Source organism: Pristiophorus japonicus, chromosome 3, assembly GCF_044704955.1.
Source record: "Pristiophorus japonicus isolate sPriJap1 chromosome 3, sPriJap1.hap1, whole genome shotgun sequence".
Taxonomy (NCBI): Eukaryota; Metazoa; Chordata; class Chondrichthyes; family Pristiophoridae; genus Pristiophorus; species Pristiophorus japonicus.
In genome coordinates this window covers 114,497,194-114,513,125 of record NC_091979.1, presented here as the reverse complement: position 1 = coordinate 114,513,125, position 15,932 = coordinate 114,497,194, and the positions used below count along the sequence as shown (strand labels likewise).

At 47.1% G+C, this 15,932-nt stretch overlaps 1 protein-coding gene across 1 annotated transcript in view; it reads right to left on the bottom strand.

The window, feature by feature from the left end:
• Nucleotides 1-15,932, bottom strand: part of LOC139259846 (ferroportin-like) — a 205,597-nt gene that overhangs the window by 25,455 nt on the left and 164,210 nt on the right. Inside the window, exons 8-9 of the mRNA XM_070875729.1 lie at nt 8,160-8,387; nt 4,424-5,119 (exon numbers count right to left, since the gene is read on the bottom strand). Of these exons, the coding sequence (XP_070731830.1) occupies nt 4,424-5,119; nt 8,160-8,387 (924 nt within the window). The remainder of the gene's footprint in view (nt 1-4,423; nt 5,120-8,159; nt 8,388-15,932) is intronic.

Genomic DNA, 15,932 nt, shown 5'->3' with positions numbered 1-15,932 from the left:
TGCGGGGCCCTTCCGAACCGCCGGCCCCTAGATCCCTCAGCACCCCGCCCGCAGCGCCCTGCCAGCTCACTTCCCCCCCCCCCACTAGGCCTCTCTGTGCAGGGCTGCTTGCCTGTGGGGGTTGGGGCTGCAGGGTCTCTGTGTGAGATCCGGGCCTGGGACTTGCCTGTGGGGGCTGGGGCTGCAGGGTCTCTGTGAGGTCCGGGGCTGGGACTTGCCTGTGGGTGGATTGAGGCTGCAGCTCCAGCTCGGTCAGTGCTGCTCTCTGGGGACCCGGGGCACGGCAGCACCCCGGGGAGCAGCAGCCTGTGGAGGAATGAAGTCTTCCCAGCTCCCACGGACGTTCCCCATCCACCTCCGGCCGAGGAGTGTCGGCCCATCGCCTGCAACGACCCACAAAGGTAACACGTGCGTCTCATCCCGGTGGGATATCTGCACCATCGCTCTGCCGAGAACAGGTATTAGTTCCCTGGTGTAGGTACGCAGCTTCGCCGTGACCGGGACCAGCTTGGGTCGTGCAGCTGGGTTAATCCACAGTTTATCAAAAGTTCTCCGACTCATCAACGACGGACCCGAGCCCGTGTCCACTTCCATACTCACTGGGACTCCGTTGATTTTTACTTCACTTATCACTGGGGGCGAATCGTCGGTACATGTGTACAGTCCCAACACCTCATCTTCTTCTACCTGCTCCTCGCTGAACAGTGGATCATCCCCCATCTCCTCAGCCACACGGTCAGTCCGATTTCTTTTACACATACGCTGTAGGTGGCCTTTAACGTGGCAGGTATTGCACGTATACTCCGCAAACCTGCACCGGTGAGCCCCATGGCTTCCTCCACAGCGCCAGCATGGTGCTGCTTGATTGGCCCCCCTCGGCGGAATCTGAGCTCCAGCATCCCGAGGTCCGTGCTCTCTGCCCCGGGCAGAGCCACGTTCTGTAGTTTTGTCCATGGTGGGCGCTATCCTGTGGACAGTGCCTGCCGGGTTCGAGACTGTGTGGATCATTTGCTTGGTGCTGCAAGTCGAGGTCATATATGCCCGGCTGATGGCGATGGCCTTTGTCAGAGTGACTGTGGGTTCCGTGGCCAGCAGCTTGTGAAGGAGGCCCTCGTGGCCAATCCCCATAACGAAAACGTCCCGCAAAGCCTCGGCAAGGTGTGCCCCAAAATCACACGGCGCCGCGAGTCTCCTGAGGTCTGCAGCATATTTGGTGATATCCTGGCCCTCAGATCTGCAGTGACGGTAAAATTTGTATCTGGCCGTGAGGATGCTCTCCTTCGGTTTCAACTGGTCACGAATGAGTTCAGTCAGCTCCTCATGTGACTTGTCCCTGGTGCTCCCAGGTGCCAGCAAATCCCTGACGAGACAATAAACCTCATCTCCATAACTGGAGAGCAATATCGCCTTACGCTTCTCTCTCATTGCGTATGTGTCCTCCGTCAGGTCATTTGCTGTGAAGTAGTACTCGAGCTTTTCCGTAAAGGCCTCCCAATCATTGCCCACGGTAAAATCCTTTAGCGAGCCCAGAGTAGCCATGGTTGCGTGGAGTTCGTCCACTTCCTCGTTGCCAATGTGGTGTATGTAGCACACAAATCACTGACTCCACACGGTCTGGTGTAAGTCTAACTGCTGTGACCTTCGTCCTTTATTGTTCAGCTCCAGAGTGCCTCCCAGGTGTGGTGGTCACCGTTATATAGTCCTTGTTACAGGTACTACCAGGGTTTCCCACCGCAGCGCCCTCTGTGGTGTGGCATAGTACTTACATTACATTTAAGGTACTGGGACGATACACACATCATTACATAACACATACCATTTGTTTTCCTAATTGTAGCAAAAGCCTAACAAAGAAAAGAAAATGAAGGTGTTAAACAACTGCAAGAATGAAAGATATAATAGATATCATAGAATAAAGGATAAAATATGAAAGTAAAACTTACGTCGACACAAAAATGTCAAGAGTCAAGTTTCACACTTTGCACAGTACCACTCAGTGGCTAAAGCTTGCAACTGCATGCATGGTCAAAGTTTTTTTTAAACCCATCATGTCCCTACAAAATAGCAGGTATTGTCCCACACCAAGCATATGCATTAGGTGACATCGTTAACACTTAACACACGCATCACATTTCTACCTACAGGCATAATAGTTACTGCAGGTAAATATGGACATTTTCATTATGGTATTTCCCATTAGAGGGGATTGGCATAGGAATTTTCAATGCAACACATGTCCCACGTACCAAATTTAATAGACAATATAAAGGACAGCCAAAACCAGTTTGCCTCGAAGTAACTTGAACTAAGCATAGCAGTTCCTCAATGTAGCTTTGATAGTTGCACACAGCTACATCAGCAGTAGACTACAAATAGGGCTAGAATTTCGGTTGTCGGCCAAAATGGTAGTTTTACGCCAAAATTACCGTTTTAGCTGCGCTACCGTTTTTAGGTCTAAATTTCGGCCTTTACTGCATCAGTTATCTTGGTGTTGCATGAGGATTCGCGAGTTTCGGCAATTTTAGTCCAAGGCCGATAGAATGCGAGAGAGGCCTTGGGAGGGGGAAAAAACAACAAAAATTTGCAAAAAATATTCACAAAACCCTTTCCTACTAAATCGCTGAAAAATAATTAAAAAATAAAAACTTTAACTTACCTTTTTTGCAGGTCTTCATACTAATCACTGCTGGCAGGGTTGCAAAGGAGGTTTGACCTGGTCGATATTCTGGGTGGGCTGGAGAGTGCCGAAATTACGACAGGTGGAAGCGACGCCGCAAAAAGGTGCCCGAAGATCCCGCTGACCGGGTTTTTGCCGCGGAGGGTCAAATTGCGGCAAAAACCCGGTCGCAAAGTCGGCGCAATTCTAGCCCAAAGTGCCTTACACAGTATCATGCGCCTGTCCTCCTAAAGCAATATATCCTCTGATCTATCATAATCAACTAAACCTGTACCTTCAAGTCTAATCTGCTGAATAATCATAGTTTTTTTTAAATCATGTTTTACTTAGCTGCTGCATGTTAAGATCCTCTGCCTTATTCTATGGTTAGGTCTAATCTGTGATGGTAGTTTAAACTGCAAGCAAACATCAAAATAGTTTACAAGTCTGACTGACAGATGCATATATACACAATCCTTATTTTATGAGTATACTGGGATAAGCAGATCAAGATACATACTTGTATTGTAAAATATTTCACCAATAATACTACACATTTTATCTGGAAATGTTATCTTGTTAAGTTAAAGTGGTTTTGTTATACTGTTAATGTCACATTTTACTTTACTTTGTTAGAAACTAGATACCTAAAAACATATGGTCATGCAAATGAAACTGTTACGCGAAGAATTCTGTGTTTACATAATTGCGTTGTATTTGGATGGCTGGATAGATGTTTGGAATGTACGAATGTTTTGGTTTCCTGTGGATGTTATAGCATTCTGCACTATGACAGCCATTTTCTGTTGATTTCAAGTTAAGACTTCAATTTTGTTTATGTATCTTTAATGTAATCAACTAAGCTCTATATTATTACTAACAATCAAGTTATATTGCTGAGGTAAAAATTGGAGTTAGCTTAACAAAACTGCTTGCAAAAATAATTAAAAGTTAGTGAGTATAGAAAGACTTAGGATGGAAGGAATTTAGTTAAGTAAATACAATCTCAGGATGGAGTAATTTGCTAGGTCATAAAGCAGGTAATGGCTGATTGAAGTAACACCGCTCTGGCTTTGACCTCATGGTTGAAAGAGTACTGGGCCAGGCCTTGTAATAATTGTACCCGAGAAGATAGGGACCAGGGAGATAAGACATGGATTCCAATGAAGGAACCCTGAGAAAGTATGAACAGGAAAGACATGTGGAACAATATAATGAGATATCTTTAGAGAGGGCTTTGTTTCAAGAATAGAGACAAAGAACTCGAAGCCCCATTGGGTATTGAGTTTTATGGGGAACCTCTATAGGTTAAACGGTCTTGTCAATATCCCATTTCAGGCCCACCCCATAAAATAGAATAAAAGTAACCTCCTGAGAGCTTGCCCTCACAGACAGTGGAGGAGAGAGTTAAAGGCTCTACATGACAGGAAGAGAGGCCATTCAGAGAATTGATCATGTGCCAACCATCTGTTCGATCGGATCGGTATCAGCTACTTATCACAGTTGTATGTTTTTGCTGTATAACTACTGTGTTATATTCCATCTTAAACTCTATATACCCACCATAATGGTTTGCATTCGAACCTGATTATTTAAAGTGACCAGAAATAGCCATAAAGAGGTTATTTCTAATAATTACAACACAATTATCCTACTCATATGATTTATCATTACATTTTACATCCCTGTTGTGCTTAAGTGCATATCAATTTTACATTGTGATAAGCATATAAAGCTTTATCAAGCTACTTTCCTAGTATTACCTACCGACTCTTGCTGAAACAGCACCAGCAAAAAATAGTGCTATAGAAATATATTCCTTTATTTCTGTGGAGTTTGTCAGGTTTGCCGGCGGATGTAAAGTCATATCATATCGAATGGACATGTTAACAGAGGGCTGCAGTGTTGCTCTTGTGACAGTTGCCTTTGAAATGTCAGTAGTATAAACACCAGTTGCAGGGGTTTCAAGCTGATCTGATACACCTGAATAAAGTGGCGCACTCAAATCAAGTGGGCTTCCGGGAGAAAATACAGATGCAATGCAAAGTGTAAGACAAGTCATTTGCATAATACTCGAGAAACATCCGGTGTGAATAAGACCACAGTACTTTTTCAATACGGTGAAAAACATAGTTCCTATTAGTCCTGTGAGAGCAGAAAATGCCACCATGATGCTAAGCACAGAACTGCTTATTCCTTGTGCATAGGCATATCCTGTAGTAATTCCATCAAATCCCAATACTGTCATGTAAAGAAATGAAAGACCCAATGCAGCGAGAAACATTGGTTGTCTATAATAAATAATCCAGCCATCTCGGAATGTCTTCAATCCAGGAACCAGGACCCCTTTAATACAGCCAATTTGCTCACGATTTTGGTTTGTAGAATTACTATTATTCAGCTGATCCTCAACCGAAACTGTAGAAGTCATTTGAGAGTCTTTAAAAGCAGTTTGATTTTCTTCTGAAACAGCACAGAGAAAGGACCAAATGTAAGTGAATAGAAGAATGTTTTGAAAAATTTGGTAGTGCAAAAATAAAGAAGTTTTATACAAGATAACTTGAACATTTTAGAACAGTCAAGACTAAAGTCATCACAGTGCATTAATGTTTAAATGCCCTTTGCCTCAGAACACTCGGCTATGTGTTCATTCACACCAACAACTTTCCAATGTAGTTTCTTGGCCATAAATAACACTTCAGGGGGGCATCAGTGGAATCTATATTTCCTCTGGTGGGAGAATCCAGAGCAAGGGGACAAAATCTTAAAATTAAAGCCAGGTCATTCAGGAGTGAAATCAGGAAGGACTTCTTCACACAAAGGATAGTAGAAATCTGGAACTCCCCGAAAAGGCTGTGGATGCTGGGTCAATTGAAGCTTACAGGACAGACTGATAGATTTTTGTGAGGCAAGGATATGAAGGGATATGGGTCAAAGGTGGGTAAATGGGGTTGAGGGAAAGGTCAGCCATGATCTAACTGAATAGCCTACTTCCGATGTTCCTAGGACATAGCGCTCGTGCAAATTACAGAAGGTGGAGCAAAGCTATGGAGAAATTTATAGACAAGTTAACACATTGGGGACTGGGAGTCAGTGTAAGTTAGCATGGACTGGAGTAATGGATGAGCAAGATTTAGTGTAAGACAGGATACATGAAATTATTTGGACAACAACAACTTGTATTTGTATAGCACCTTTAACGTAGTGAAATGTCCCAAGGCGCTTCACAGGAGTATTATGAGATAAAAATTTGACACCAAGCCGCACAAGTAGAAATTAGCGCAGATGACCAAAAGCTTGGTCAAAGAGGCATTTTTTAAGGAGTGTCTTGAAGGAGGAAAGAGAGGCGTAGAGGTTTAGGCAGAGAGTTCCAGAGCTGTTGAAGATCCTGGAGAGTGGAGTGGTACAGGGATGGAAGCAAGCAACGTGGAGGTCGAAGACAAAGATCTTGGTGATGAATTTAATATGGGGTTAAAAACTCAGTTCAAAGCTAAACTGAAGCATAAAGACAGTTTGGTTCAGTGTATGGGAGCAGCCAGGGAGAGGAATGAATCCCTGGCAAAGGAGATGAATTTGTGGCAGGGACTGAAGACAATGGCTTCAGTCTTCCCAAATGTTGAATTAAAGAATGCTGCGACTTATTGAAGACTTAATGTTGAATAGGCAGTCCAACAGCACAAAGGCAGTGAGAGAAATGGTGAAGATCAGAGGTGGTACATGTGGAATTGATCACATGCTGTGGAAGTTGACAGCGAGAGGCAACATATAAATAACAGAAAGGGCCCAAGGTTAGATGCTGTTGCCTACATAGATGGTGGTATAGAGAAAGGAACAGAAGCCATTTCTGGAAGTGCACTAGCTGCTTTTGATTAGGTAAGCATGGAACTGCGCAAGAATAATCCCATGGATCTGGAGAATGGAGAACAGGCACCGGACAATGATGGTGTGGTCAACCATAGTGATTGCTAGAGAAAGGTCAAGGAGGGATAGTGAAGCATGATCATAGTCACAGACGTTGTCCTTTGTGACTTTGGCTAGAGCATTTTGGTGTTAGGAAAAGGATGGAAGCTGGACTGAAGGATTCAAACAGGAAGTTTTGGAAGCGACAGGCACAGAACAGGGTGTCAATGACACATTAAGGACCTCAGAGAGTGAAGAGAGATTGTAAATGGAATTGTAATTGGAGAGCAGAGATAAATCAAATGTGGATTGTTTGACGTAGGGGTGATAACAGTGATTTTGAAAGGGAATTGGATGATGCTTGGGGAAAGGGAACCATTAATGATATCAGCAAGCATGGGGCCAGGAAGGGAACTTGAGTAGTGAGGGGATCCAGGGAGCATGAGGTGGGTCTCATGGAGGAGATGATCTTCAAGACAAAAGAGAGAGGATAAGGCGAGATATTTTTTCCCTCGTGTACTTAACTAGCTTCCCCTTAATTGCATCTAACAACCACTCCATGTGGTAACGAGTTCCACATTCACACCACCATTTCTCCCGAATTCCTTATTGGATTTATTAGTGGCTATCTTATATTTATGACCCCAAGTTTTGGACTAACTCCCCACCCCCCCACTCCACAAGTGGAAACATCTTCTCTATCAATACCCTATCAACTCCCTTCATAATTTTGAAGACCTCTTTATCAGGTCAGCTCTTTGTCTTCTGTTTTCTGGAGAAAAGAGCCCCAGCCTGTTCAGTTTTTCCTGATAGTTGTACCCTCTCAGTTCAAGTATCATCCTTGTAATTCTTTCTCCAGTGCATCTATATCCTTTTCTAATTTGGAGACCAATAGGGTGGGGAGAGCAGCTCAAGGACACAATTGGTCATGGACAAAAGGAGCCTGAGGTGTCCTTGCCCTTCCAAGATAATTCTGGAGTAATAGGTGGTTTTGGCTAAGGGGCGAGTACAGTACAGAACTGATAAATATGCAATCACTGCATGCAGAAAGAAAACTGCAAACCAATTTTGTGAAGAAATAGCAAAAACTGGCAGATGATGAAATATGTGGAATTTCTGGGTGTTTTTTCTGATGTAAAATCAGCATAGCCCCCAGAGAAATGCCTAAAAGTAGGTTTCTGGCCATCTTCTGCCAAAGTTATGGCGTGAGATCGGGAGAACCCCACAGACATTCAGCTCCATAATAGGGAACTAGTTCCTATTCCTGATTAGGGACTGGCAACCATTTTGGTTAGGAACACAGTGCAGGATTACTGAAAATATAATACAAATATAAAAAGTGTTGCTAAACACCACAACTCAATTGCAATATCATAACAGACATTTGCAAGCACAAATCAAGCAATCAGTGCTAGAGAATGGACATATATTTTCCATAAACTATTAATTAAACAATTCAGCGGCTGATTTTAAAATAGCACCATTATTTTCGGTTTAAATTTAATATTTTTTAATGTAGCTAATCCAATAGAAAATGCAATTGATTACAAAATCCTTTAGTTACAACCAGTATAGTGCAACACCTTTAAGTAGTATGTCATACCTGAAATTTTCTCCTGCTTGTTCTGGTTATCAACTTTTTTTGCTAGTGCTGGAGTCATTTTATACACTTTCTGAAGCAACCAATATTCAAAACACATAGAGACCAAATTCCAACCAGCTATAAAGCCACAGCCAACCACAGAGGAGCTGAAAGTCATAATCTGACCCACGGCCATTGGTGAAAGCAGTTTGCTGAGGAGGTCAATTTGTCTCAATGTAGCATTCATGCCTATAAAAGCAAAGCAAAGTCTTGGTTTCAATAATATTAGAGTATGCATAGTATTCCACACCTCATTTACATTATTAAGCACCAAAATTCAAATTTCAGCCTTCCTAACAATGTTAAATGATATCTAGGATCATATTTTTGCCCTTACCCTATTTTCATATCAAAAATGGGACAAGACTTCCCCTATCTATGACAGCACTGAGCTACTAAAAGCACTGATATTAAACCTATTTGAAATATTCATATGAAATCATTCTAACAGTAAGATTTGCTTAGACTACTTGGTTTCCCCATCGTCGGCAATCGGCCTGAATCGAGAGTTCATCCTTGCGCCTGTGAAATGGTTTAAATTCCTCAGGGCATGCCCCGTACATGGCTGCCCAGTCCCCATTCAGGACACATTTCTTGACTAAAAAGACAGTAGCGGGTCTCTATTTGTCCAGACTTTGATCTGACGGGCTGTCACGGGTGAGCCTTCGCTTTCGAAAGCTTCAGCAGCCATGACCATCTCAGCAGCATGCTCGGTTGCCCCCTCGGTGGTGGCTAGTGGGAGCCTACGGAGTGCGTCGGCGCAGTTTTCTGTGCCCGGTCTGTGCTGAATTGTATAGTCATAGGCGGTTAACGTGAATGCCCACCTCTGTATGCGGGCCGACGCTTTTGCATTTATGGCCTTGTTGTCGGCCAAAAGGGACGTTAGGGGTTTGTGATCTGTCTCCAGCTCAAATTTCCTGCCAAACAGGTACTGGTGCATTTTTTTTACTGCATATACACATGCAAGCGCTTCCTTTTCTACCATCCCGTAGCCCCTTTCTGCCTGGGACAGACTTCTGGAGGCATAAGCTACTGGCTGTAACTGACCCTTGGCATTAACATGCGGCAGCACACACCCGACCCCATAGGACGACACATCGCACGTTAAAACAAGTTTCTTACATGGGTCATATAGCGTTAACAGATTGTTGGAGCATAACAAATTGCGTGCTCTATCAAAAGCCCTTTCCTGGCTGTCTCCCCAGACCCATTCGTGACCTCTGCGTAGGAGCACATGTAGCGGCTCTAACAGCGTGTTCAATTTGGGAAGAAATTTACCAAAATAGTTCAGGAGCCCCAGGAACGAACGCAGCTCCGTCGTGTTATGGGGTCTGGGTGCTCTCTGGATCGCTTCCGTTTTGGACGCAGTAGGTCTGATCCCATCTGCTGCTATCCTCATCCCCAGGAATCCCACCTCTGGAGCTAGGAAGACGCACTTCACCTTTTACAGTCGCCGACCTACCCGGTCCAGTCTGCGTAGCACCTCCTCCAGGTTGTGGAGGTGTTCTTCAGTATCGCAACCTGTGATGAGGATGTCGTCTTGAAAAACCACCGTCCTTGGAATCAACTTGAGGAGGTTTTCCATGTTTCGTTGAAAGATCGCGGCGGCCGAGCGAATCCCGAAAGGACATCTGTTGTACTCAAACAACCCCTTGTGTGTCGTGATGATGGTCAGCTTCTTCGACTCACTCGCCAGCTGCTGGGTCATGTAAGCTGAGGTCAGTTCCAATTTTGAAAAAAGGTTTGCCACCGGATAGCGTTGCAAAGAGGTCCTCCGCTCTTGGTAGCGGGTACTGGTCTTGCAGTGACACCCGATTGATGGTGGCCTTGTAATCACCACATATCCTGACCGACCCATCCGCCTTGAGCACTGGCACAATCGGGCTTGCCCAGTCACTGAATTCCCTCAGCAGGCGGTCCAATTCGCCTTCTATCTTTTCCCGCATCACGTACGGCACCGCTCTGACCTTGTGGTGTACTGGCCTGGCGTCCGGGTTTATGTGAATCACTACCTTGGTCCCCATGAAAGTGCCAATGCCGGGTTGAAATAGTGAGTCAAATTTGTCCAGGACCTGTGAGCATGCTATTCGCTCCACAGAAGAAATTGCATTGACATCGCCCCATTTCCAGTTCATGACAGCAAGCCAACTCCTCCCCAGCATTGCGGGACCGTCCCCTGGGACAATCCAGAGTGGCAACCTGTTCTCCGAATCTTTGTGGGTCACGACTACCATGGCGCTGCCTAGCACCGGAATGATTTCCTTTGTATATGTCCGTAGCTGTGCATCAATCAGCAATAATTTTGGCCTCCTGGCCTTGGACGCCCACAACTTGTCGAACTGTTTGATTCTCATCAGGGACTGGCTAGCCCCCCGTGTCTCGCTCCATTGATACTGGGATGCCACTGAGGAGCACTTTCATCATTATCGGTGGCGTCCTGGTGTATGAACTGTATATGTTGAACTTCAGCTTCCAGCGATTTCCCCCAGTGTCCATTTGGCCTCGTAGGGCTTACCTCAGGCCCATCCTCCTCGTACATCAACCTGGCTGCCGACTTCCTGCACATACACGCCAAGTGACCGCTGACGTTGCAGTTTCTGCAGGTATATTGCTGATACCTGCAAGCTCTGGCTGTGTGTTTGCCTCCACACCGCCATGAGCCGTTGTTGGAAACAAAAGATCCATTACCAGTCGATCGTCTCTGACTGTCTCTGTAACTGTCCTTAAGTGCACCATTGACAGGTGTTGATGGCCCCACTACTGGCCGCATTGTCCCTTGCGATGGCATGAATCGCCATTCAGCTAGCCATTGTCTCTGTTGAATTCCCCCTTTGGTTTCGACTACATGCTCGGGCATGTCCGATTGCCCCTGTCTGCCTGGAGAACTGTGTGCCACGTTAATAATGTTGACTCCCTGTCCATTTGCTGCATTTAAACCAAGATTTTTGTCAAATATCATTCTGGTCTTTTCCTCCCCTGAGATAAATATCTGGGCCATCAAAGCCACCGCTTCCGAGGTCAAGTCTTTGGTCTCAATCAGTTTCCTGAAAACCCCAGCATGCCCGATGCCCTCAATAAAAAAAGTCTCGCAGCATCTCCGCTCTGCATGCATCTGGGAACTTACATAGGCTCGCCAGTCGCCGGAGGTCTGCCACGAAGTCTGGAACGTTTTGCCCTTCTCGCCGGCGGTGCGTGTAAAACCGGTATCTTGCCATGTGCATGCTGCTCGCTGGTTTAAAGTGTTCCCCGATCAACTTACTGAGCTCTTCAAAAGTCTTGCCCGCCGGCTTCTCTGGCGCTAGAAGGTCCTTCATCAGGGAGTACGTCCTGGATCCACAAACCGTCAGGAGATGAGCCCTGCGTTTGTCGGCCGAATCCTGTTCCAGCCATTCCTTTGTGAAGAAACTTTGCTGTAGTCTCTCAATAAAATCGTCCCAATCATCACCAACACAGTACCTCTCGTCTGTGCTGCTAGTGGCCATTCTCGTGTGGTTTAAATCCCAGTTTCTCATCGCCAATAATATGTCCTTACTATACAGTACAAATGCACACGAGGCCCATACATGAGAGATGGTCACTCTGTGACCAGTAACCTTTATTCGCCAGCACTGAAGTGAAGGAGGTGGGTGGAGTTTCCCCTTTTATACCTGAAAGTCCAGGTTGGGAGTGTCTCCCACAAGTTCACCACCTAGTGGTCAGTGTTCTCACGGTGTACAACTTAGGTCAGTTTACACAAGGGTTACAATGACAGTTGAATACATGACAGATGGGTACACACCTGAAATGTCATAGTCTGTTATTTTACAGATGCTGACGGATCTATATATTGCCAACATTTTCTGTTTTTATTTTAGATTTCCAGTATTTGCAGATTTCCCTTTTTATTTTGTACAGTATTATACTCTGTACTTGGAAAGGCTTACAACCTATATTTTAATAGGTGACAAACACTATATATTGGATGTGCTGATTTATCTGAAAACAAAGAAAAATGTTACTTAAAACAAAGTTGAGACTGTATAAAAAATAAACAACAGATTTCAATTTATTTAGACAAAAGCAAAATACTGCAGATGCTGGAAATCTGAAATAAAAACATAAAATGCTGGAAATACTTAGGTCAGGCAGCATCTGTGGAGAGAGAAACAGAGTTAACGTTTCAGGTCAATGACCTTTCGACAAAACTGGAAAAAGTTGGCGATGCAACAGAATTTAAACAAGTGCGGGGGAAGGGGAGAAAAGAACAAAAGGGAAGGTCTGAGATAGGGCGGAAGGCAGGAGTGATTAAATGACAAAAGGGAGGATGCTGCAAGGCAAAAGGAGATGGTAATGGGACAAGTAAAGAAACAAAAAGATGAGTCAAGAAGATGTGTAACTGGGAATGGCAGAATCATCAACAGCCACCATGTCAAAAAAATAGGGGCAGAGGTTATGGTCTGAAATTGTTGAACTTGATGTGGAGTCCAGAGGGCTGCAAAGTGCCTAATTGAAAGATGAGGTGGTGCATTTGGTCCCCTAATGTAGAGGAGACCGCATCGTGAGCAGCAAATACAGTATACTAAATTGCAATTACTACAAATAAAATCGCTGATTCACCTGGAAGGAGTGTTTGGGGCCCTGGATAATGGGAAGGGAGAAGATAAAAGGGCAGGTGTTAGATCTCCTGCGCTTACATGGGAAGGTGCCGTGGGAAGGGGAGGGGATGTTGGGGGTGATTGAGGAGTAAACCAGGGTGCCGCGGAGGGAGCGGTCCCTTCGGAATTCTGAAAGGGGAAGATGTGTTTGGTGATGGGATCACGCTGGAGGTGGCAGAAAAGACGAAGGATGATCCGTTGAATGTGGACCCCACCAGCCTCCACATTATGAGCTCAATTTTCCCCAGTGATTTGTGCCATTTTTTTTTGAGCAGGCTGCTTTTTTTGGCCTAAGTTAAAAATCTAGTTTCCCCAATCAATTTGCACCAGCGTAACTTAGTTACAATTTTTTTAGGTACTTTTTTTTCAGTCAAAGTGGGTGTAACCAGCCACCTACGCCAATTCTGGTCATTTAGGGAACTTTGGCCAGCTGATAGTTACTCCATTTCTGCTTAGGCCAGTTTATGTGGCCTCTCCAGAAAACCCTTGCAGAGAGTTAAAGAAATCGGCGCAGATAAATAAATCGGAGGAGGCTATTCGGCCTGGGCTAGGAGCAGGGAATGGACGGGGAGTACACGCGGGGCCAGGGTCGGGCGGGGGAGCGGATTGGATCGGCAAGCCCTTCTAGGCTAGCATTGGGCAGCGGACTGGGAAGGCACTTAGGGCCAGGGACTCCCAGGTGTCAGTGGGGATGTTACACACTATCAGGGTGGCTTTGAGGGTGTCCTTGTAACGTTTCCTCTGTCCACCCTTGGCTCGTTTGCCATGAAGGAGTTCTGAGTAGAGCGCTTGCTTTGGGAGTCTTGTGTCGGGCATGCGGACGATGTGCTGGTCAAGTGTGGTCAGTGCTTCGATGCTGGGGATGTTGGCCTGAGCGAGAACATTGGTGCGTCTATCCTCCCAATGGAATTGCAGGAATTGGTGGTACTTCTGCAGTGCTTTGAGATGCCTACTATATATGGTCCACGTCGCTGAGCCATATAGGAGGGCGGAGGCGCCCTGTTGATCATAAGCTTGGTGCCAGATTTGAGGACCTGGTCTTCAAACACTCTTTTCCTCAGCTGACTGAAGGCTGCGCAGGCACACTGGAGGGGTGTTGGACCTCGTCATCGATGTCTGCCCTTGCTAATAGTAGGCTCTTGCTAATTATAATGATTGTAGCACACAGCCCAGCGCTGAATGTGCTGCTGACAGGCTGTGCACTCAGCAGGGGGCCCAAGTTCTCAATGTTCGTGCGAGGCTAGCTTTACTTCAAGCCAATCTGCGCCTTTTAAAGGCAATATGCACCTCTTAAAGCTGAGCCGCCTTCTGTTGATCAAAAATGTTAAAAGTGCTTCAGGACCAACCCAAATGGCTCAACTAGGCCAGGGAAAGGGCGCCCAGGTTCACAGATGCAGCACTCAAGCTTTGTGCAGGGATTGAATACTGGAAGATAGGTCCTCTACCCACAGGGTGCCAGGAGGCCCTCCGGAAAGAAGGATGTGGGACCAGATCGCCAAGGGGGGTCATTGCTGCCCAGCACCTGGCTCCAGTGCCCAAAGTTTCATGACCTCAGACCAGCGGTCAAGGTCAGTGAATGCATCTTCAAGAGCTGTCTCCTACCAACTGCACAACTAGCCTCACACACTTCTCAATGTACCACAACCCCCATCACTCACCTACCAACAATCTGTACCAAACACAAGGCACACCTCACATTCCTAGCTTCACCTCACCCTTTTGGAGGAGTCGGTGCTGGCCAGTCTTGACAGGGGCATGCCTGAACCCTTGGCAAGCAGTGGGACTGAAGGAATATAAGATGCTGGTATCTTCATACATTATCCTCCTTCACACATCCCACTTCCCCTTCATTCCACAATATCTTCTGATTTACAAGCTTTGCTGGGGTGTACGGGGGCATGGGCCTTGTGCTGAACATCTGTGGGATGGAGGTCCTCCGCTGGCCTGTCCTCGTCGCACAGCACTGCCCCCCAGACGCTGGGAACCGCAGTGCGGCCCTGGACACAGTCGGGCCGCTTCCGGTATCTCGGAGGCCTCCTGTCGGCGGGGGCGGGCATTGGCGACAAGGTCCGGCACCCCCTCCGGTGCACTGGTGCGACCTTCGGCGAGGAGTGTTTGGGGACCAGGCCCTCGGGGCTACTACCGGGCTTGTGGTCTGCAGGGCTGTGGTGGTGCCCGCCCTCCTGTGTGGCTTGGAGGCGTGGACTGTGTATAGTGGATGCCTCGGATCGCTAGAAGGATATCACCGGCGGTGTCACCGTGGGATCATATGGGTCTCCTGCGAGGGCAGATGCACCGGCGTCGGCGTCCTCGTCCGGGCTAGCATCCCTGGCATTAAGGCACTGACCACACTCGATCAGCTCCGCTGGGTGGGCCGCATGGTTCGCGTGCCGGACACGAGGCTCCCAGAGCGGATGCTCTACTCGGAGCTCCTTCACGGCAAATGAGGCAAAGGTGGGCAGCGGGGGTGTTGCAGGGATCCCCTAGGGGCCTCCCTAGTGGGATGCGGCATCCCCACTGGTGCCTGGGGGTCCCTGGCTGGGGATCGCCCTCGGTGGTGGGGGGGGGAGGGGGGTCGCTGGGGGCCTCGGGTCTCGACGCCAGAGGCATGCGGAGGTCAGGCGTGGGCAGCATGCTGCGGACTGGTCCCACCCGCCCCTTCCCTCGGCACCTGTCTGTTCCACCTGTAGCAGGGTCTGTGGCTCTCGTATTGGACTGTTCAGCTGCCGAGGAGGTGGGGGCGGGTTTTCCTCGATTCCAGGGGACTGCCTATGATGATGATGGTGACTCACCAATATCGTCATCGTTGTGGACGGTCCCTCGGAGTTGGGGAGGACTTGCTTCCACTCTGGGGGTGGGTTCTCGGGTGGCTGTGCAGTCCAGTGTGGGAGTTACGGTCTCTGTCGCAGGTGGGGCAGGCAGTGGTTGGGGGAAGGGGTGGGCGGGGAGCCTGGTTTGCTGTGGTGTTCCTTCTGCTGTCTGCGCTTGTTTTTCACGTACTTTGTGGCGGGATTCTGGGTGCTCGGCGCCCTCCCGGATGCTCTTCCTCCACTCGGGGCAGTCTTTGGCCGGGGATTCCCGAGTGTTGGTGGGGATGTTG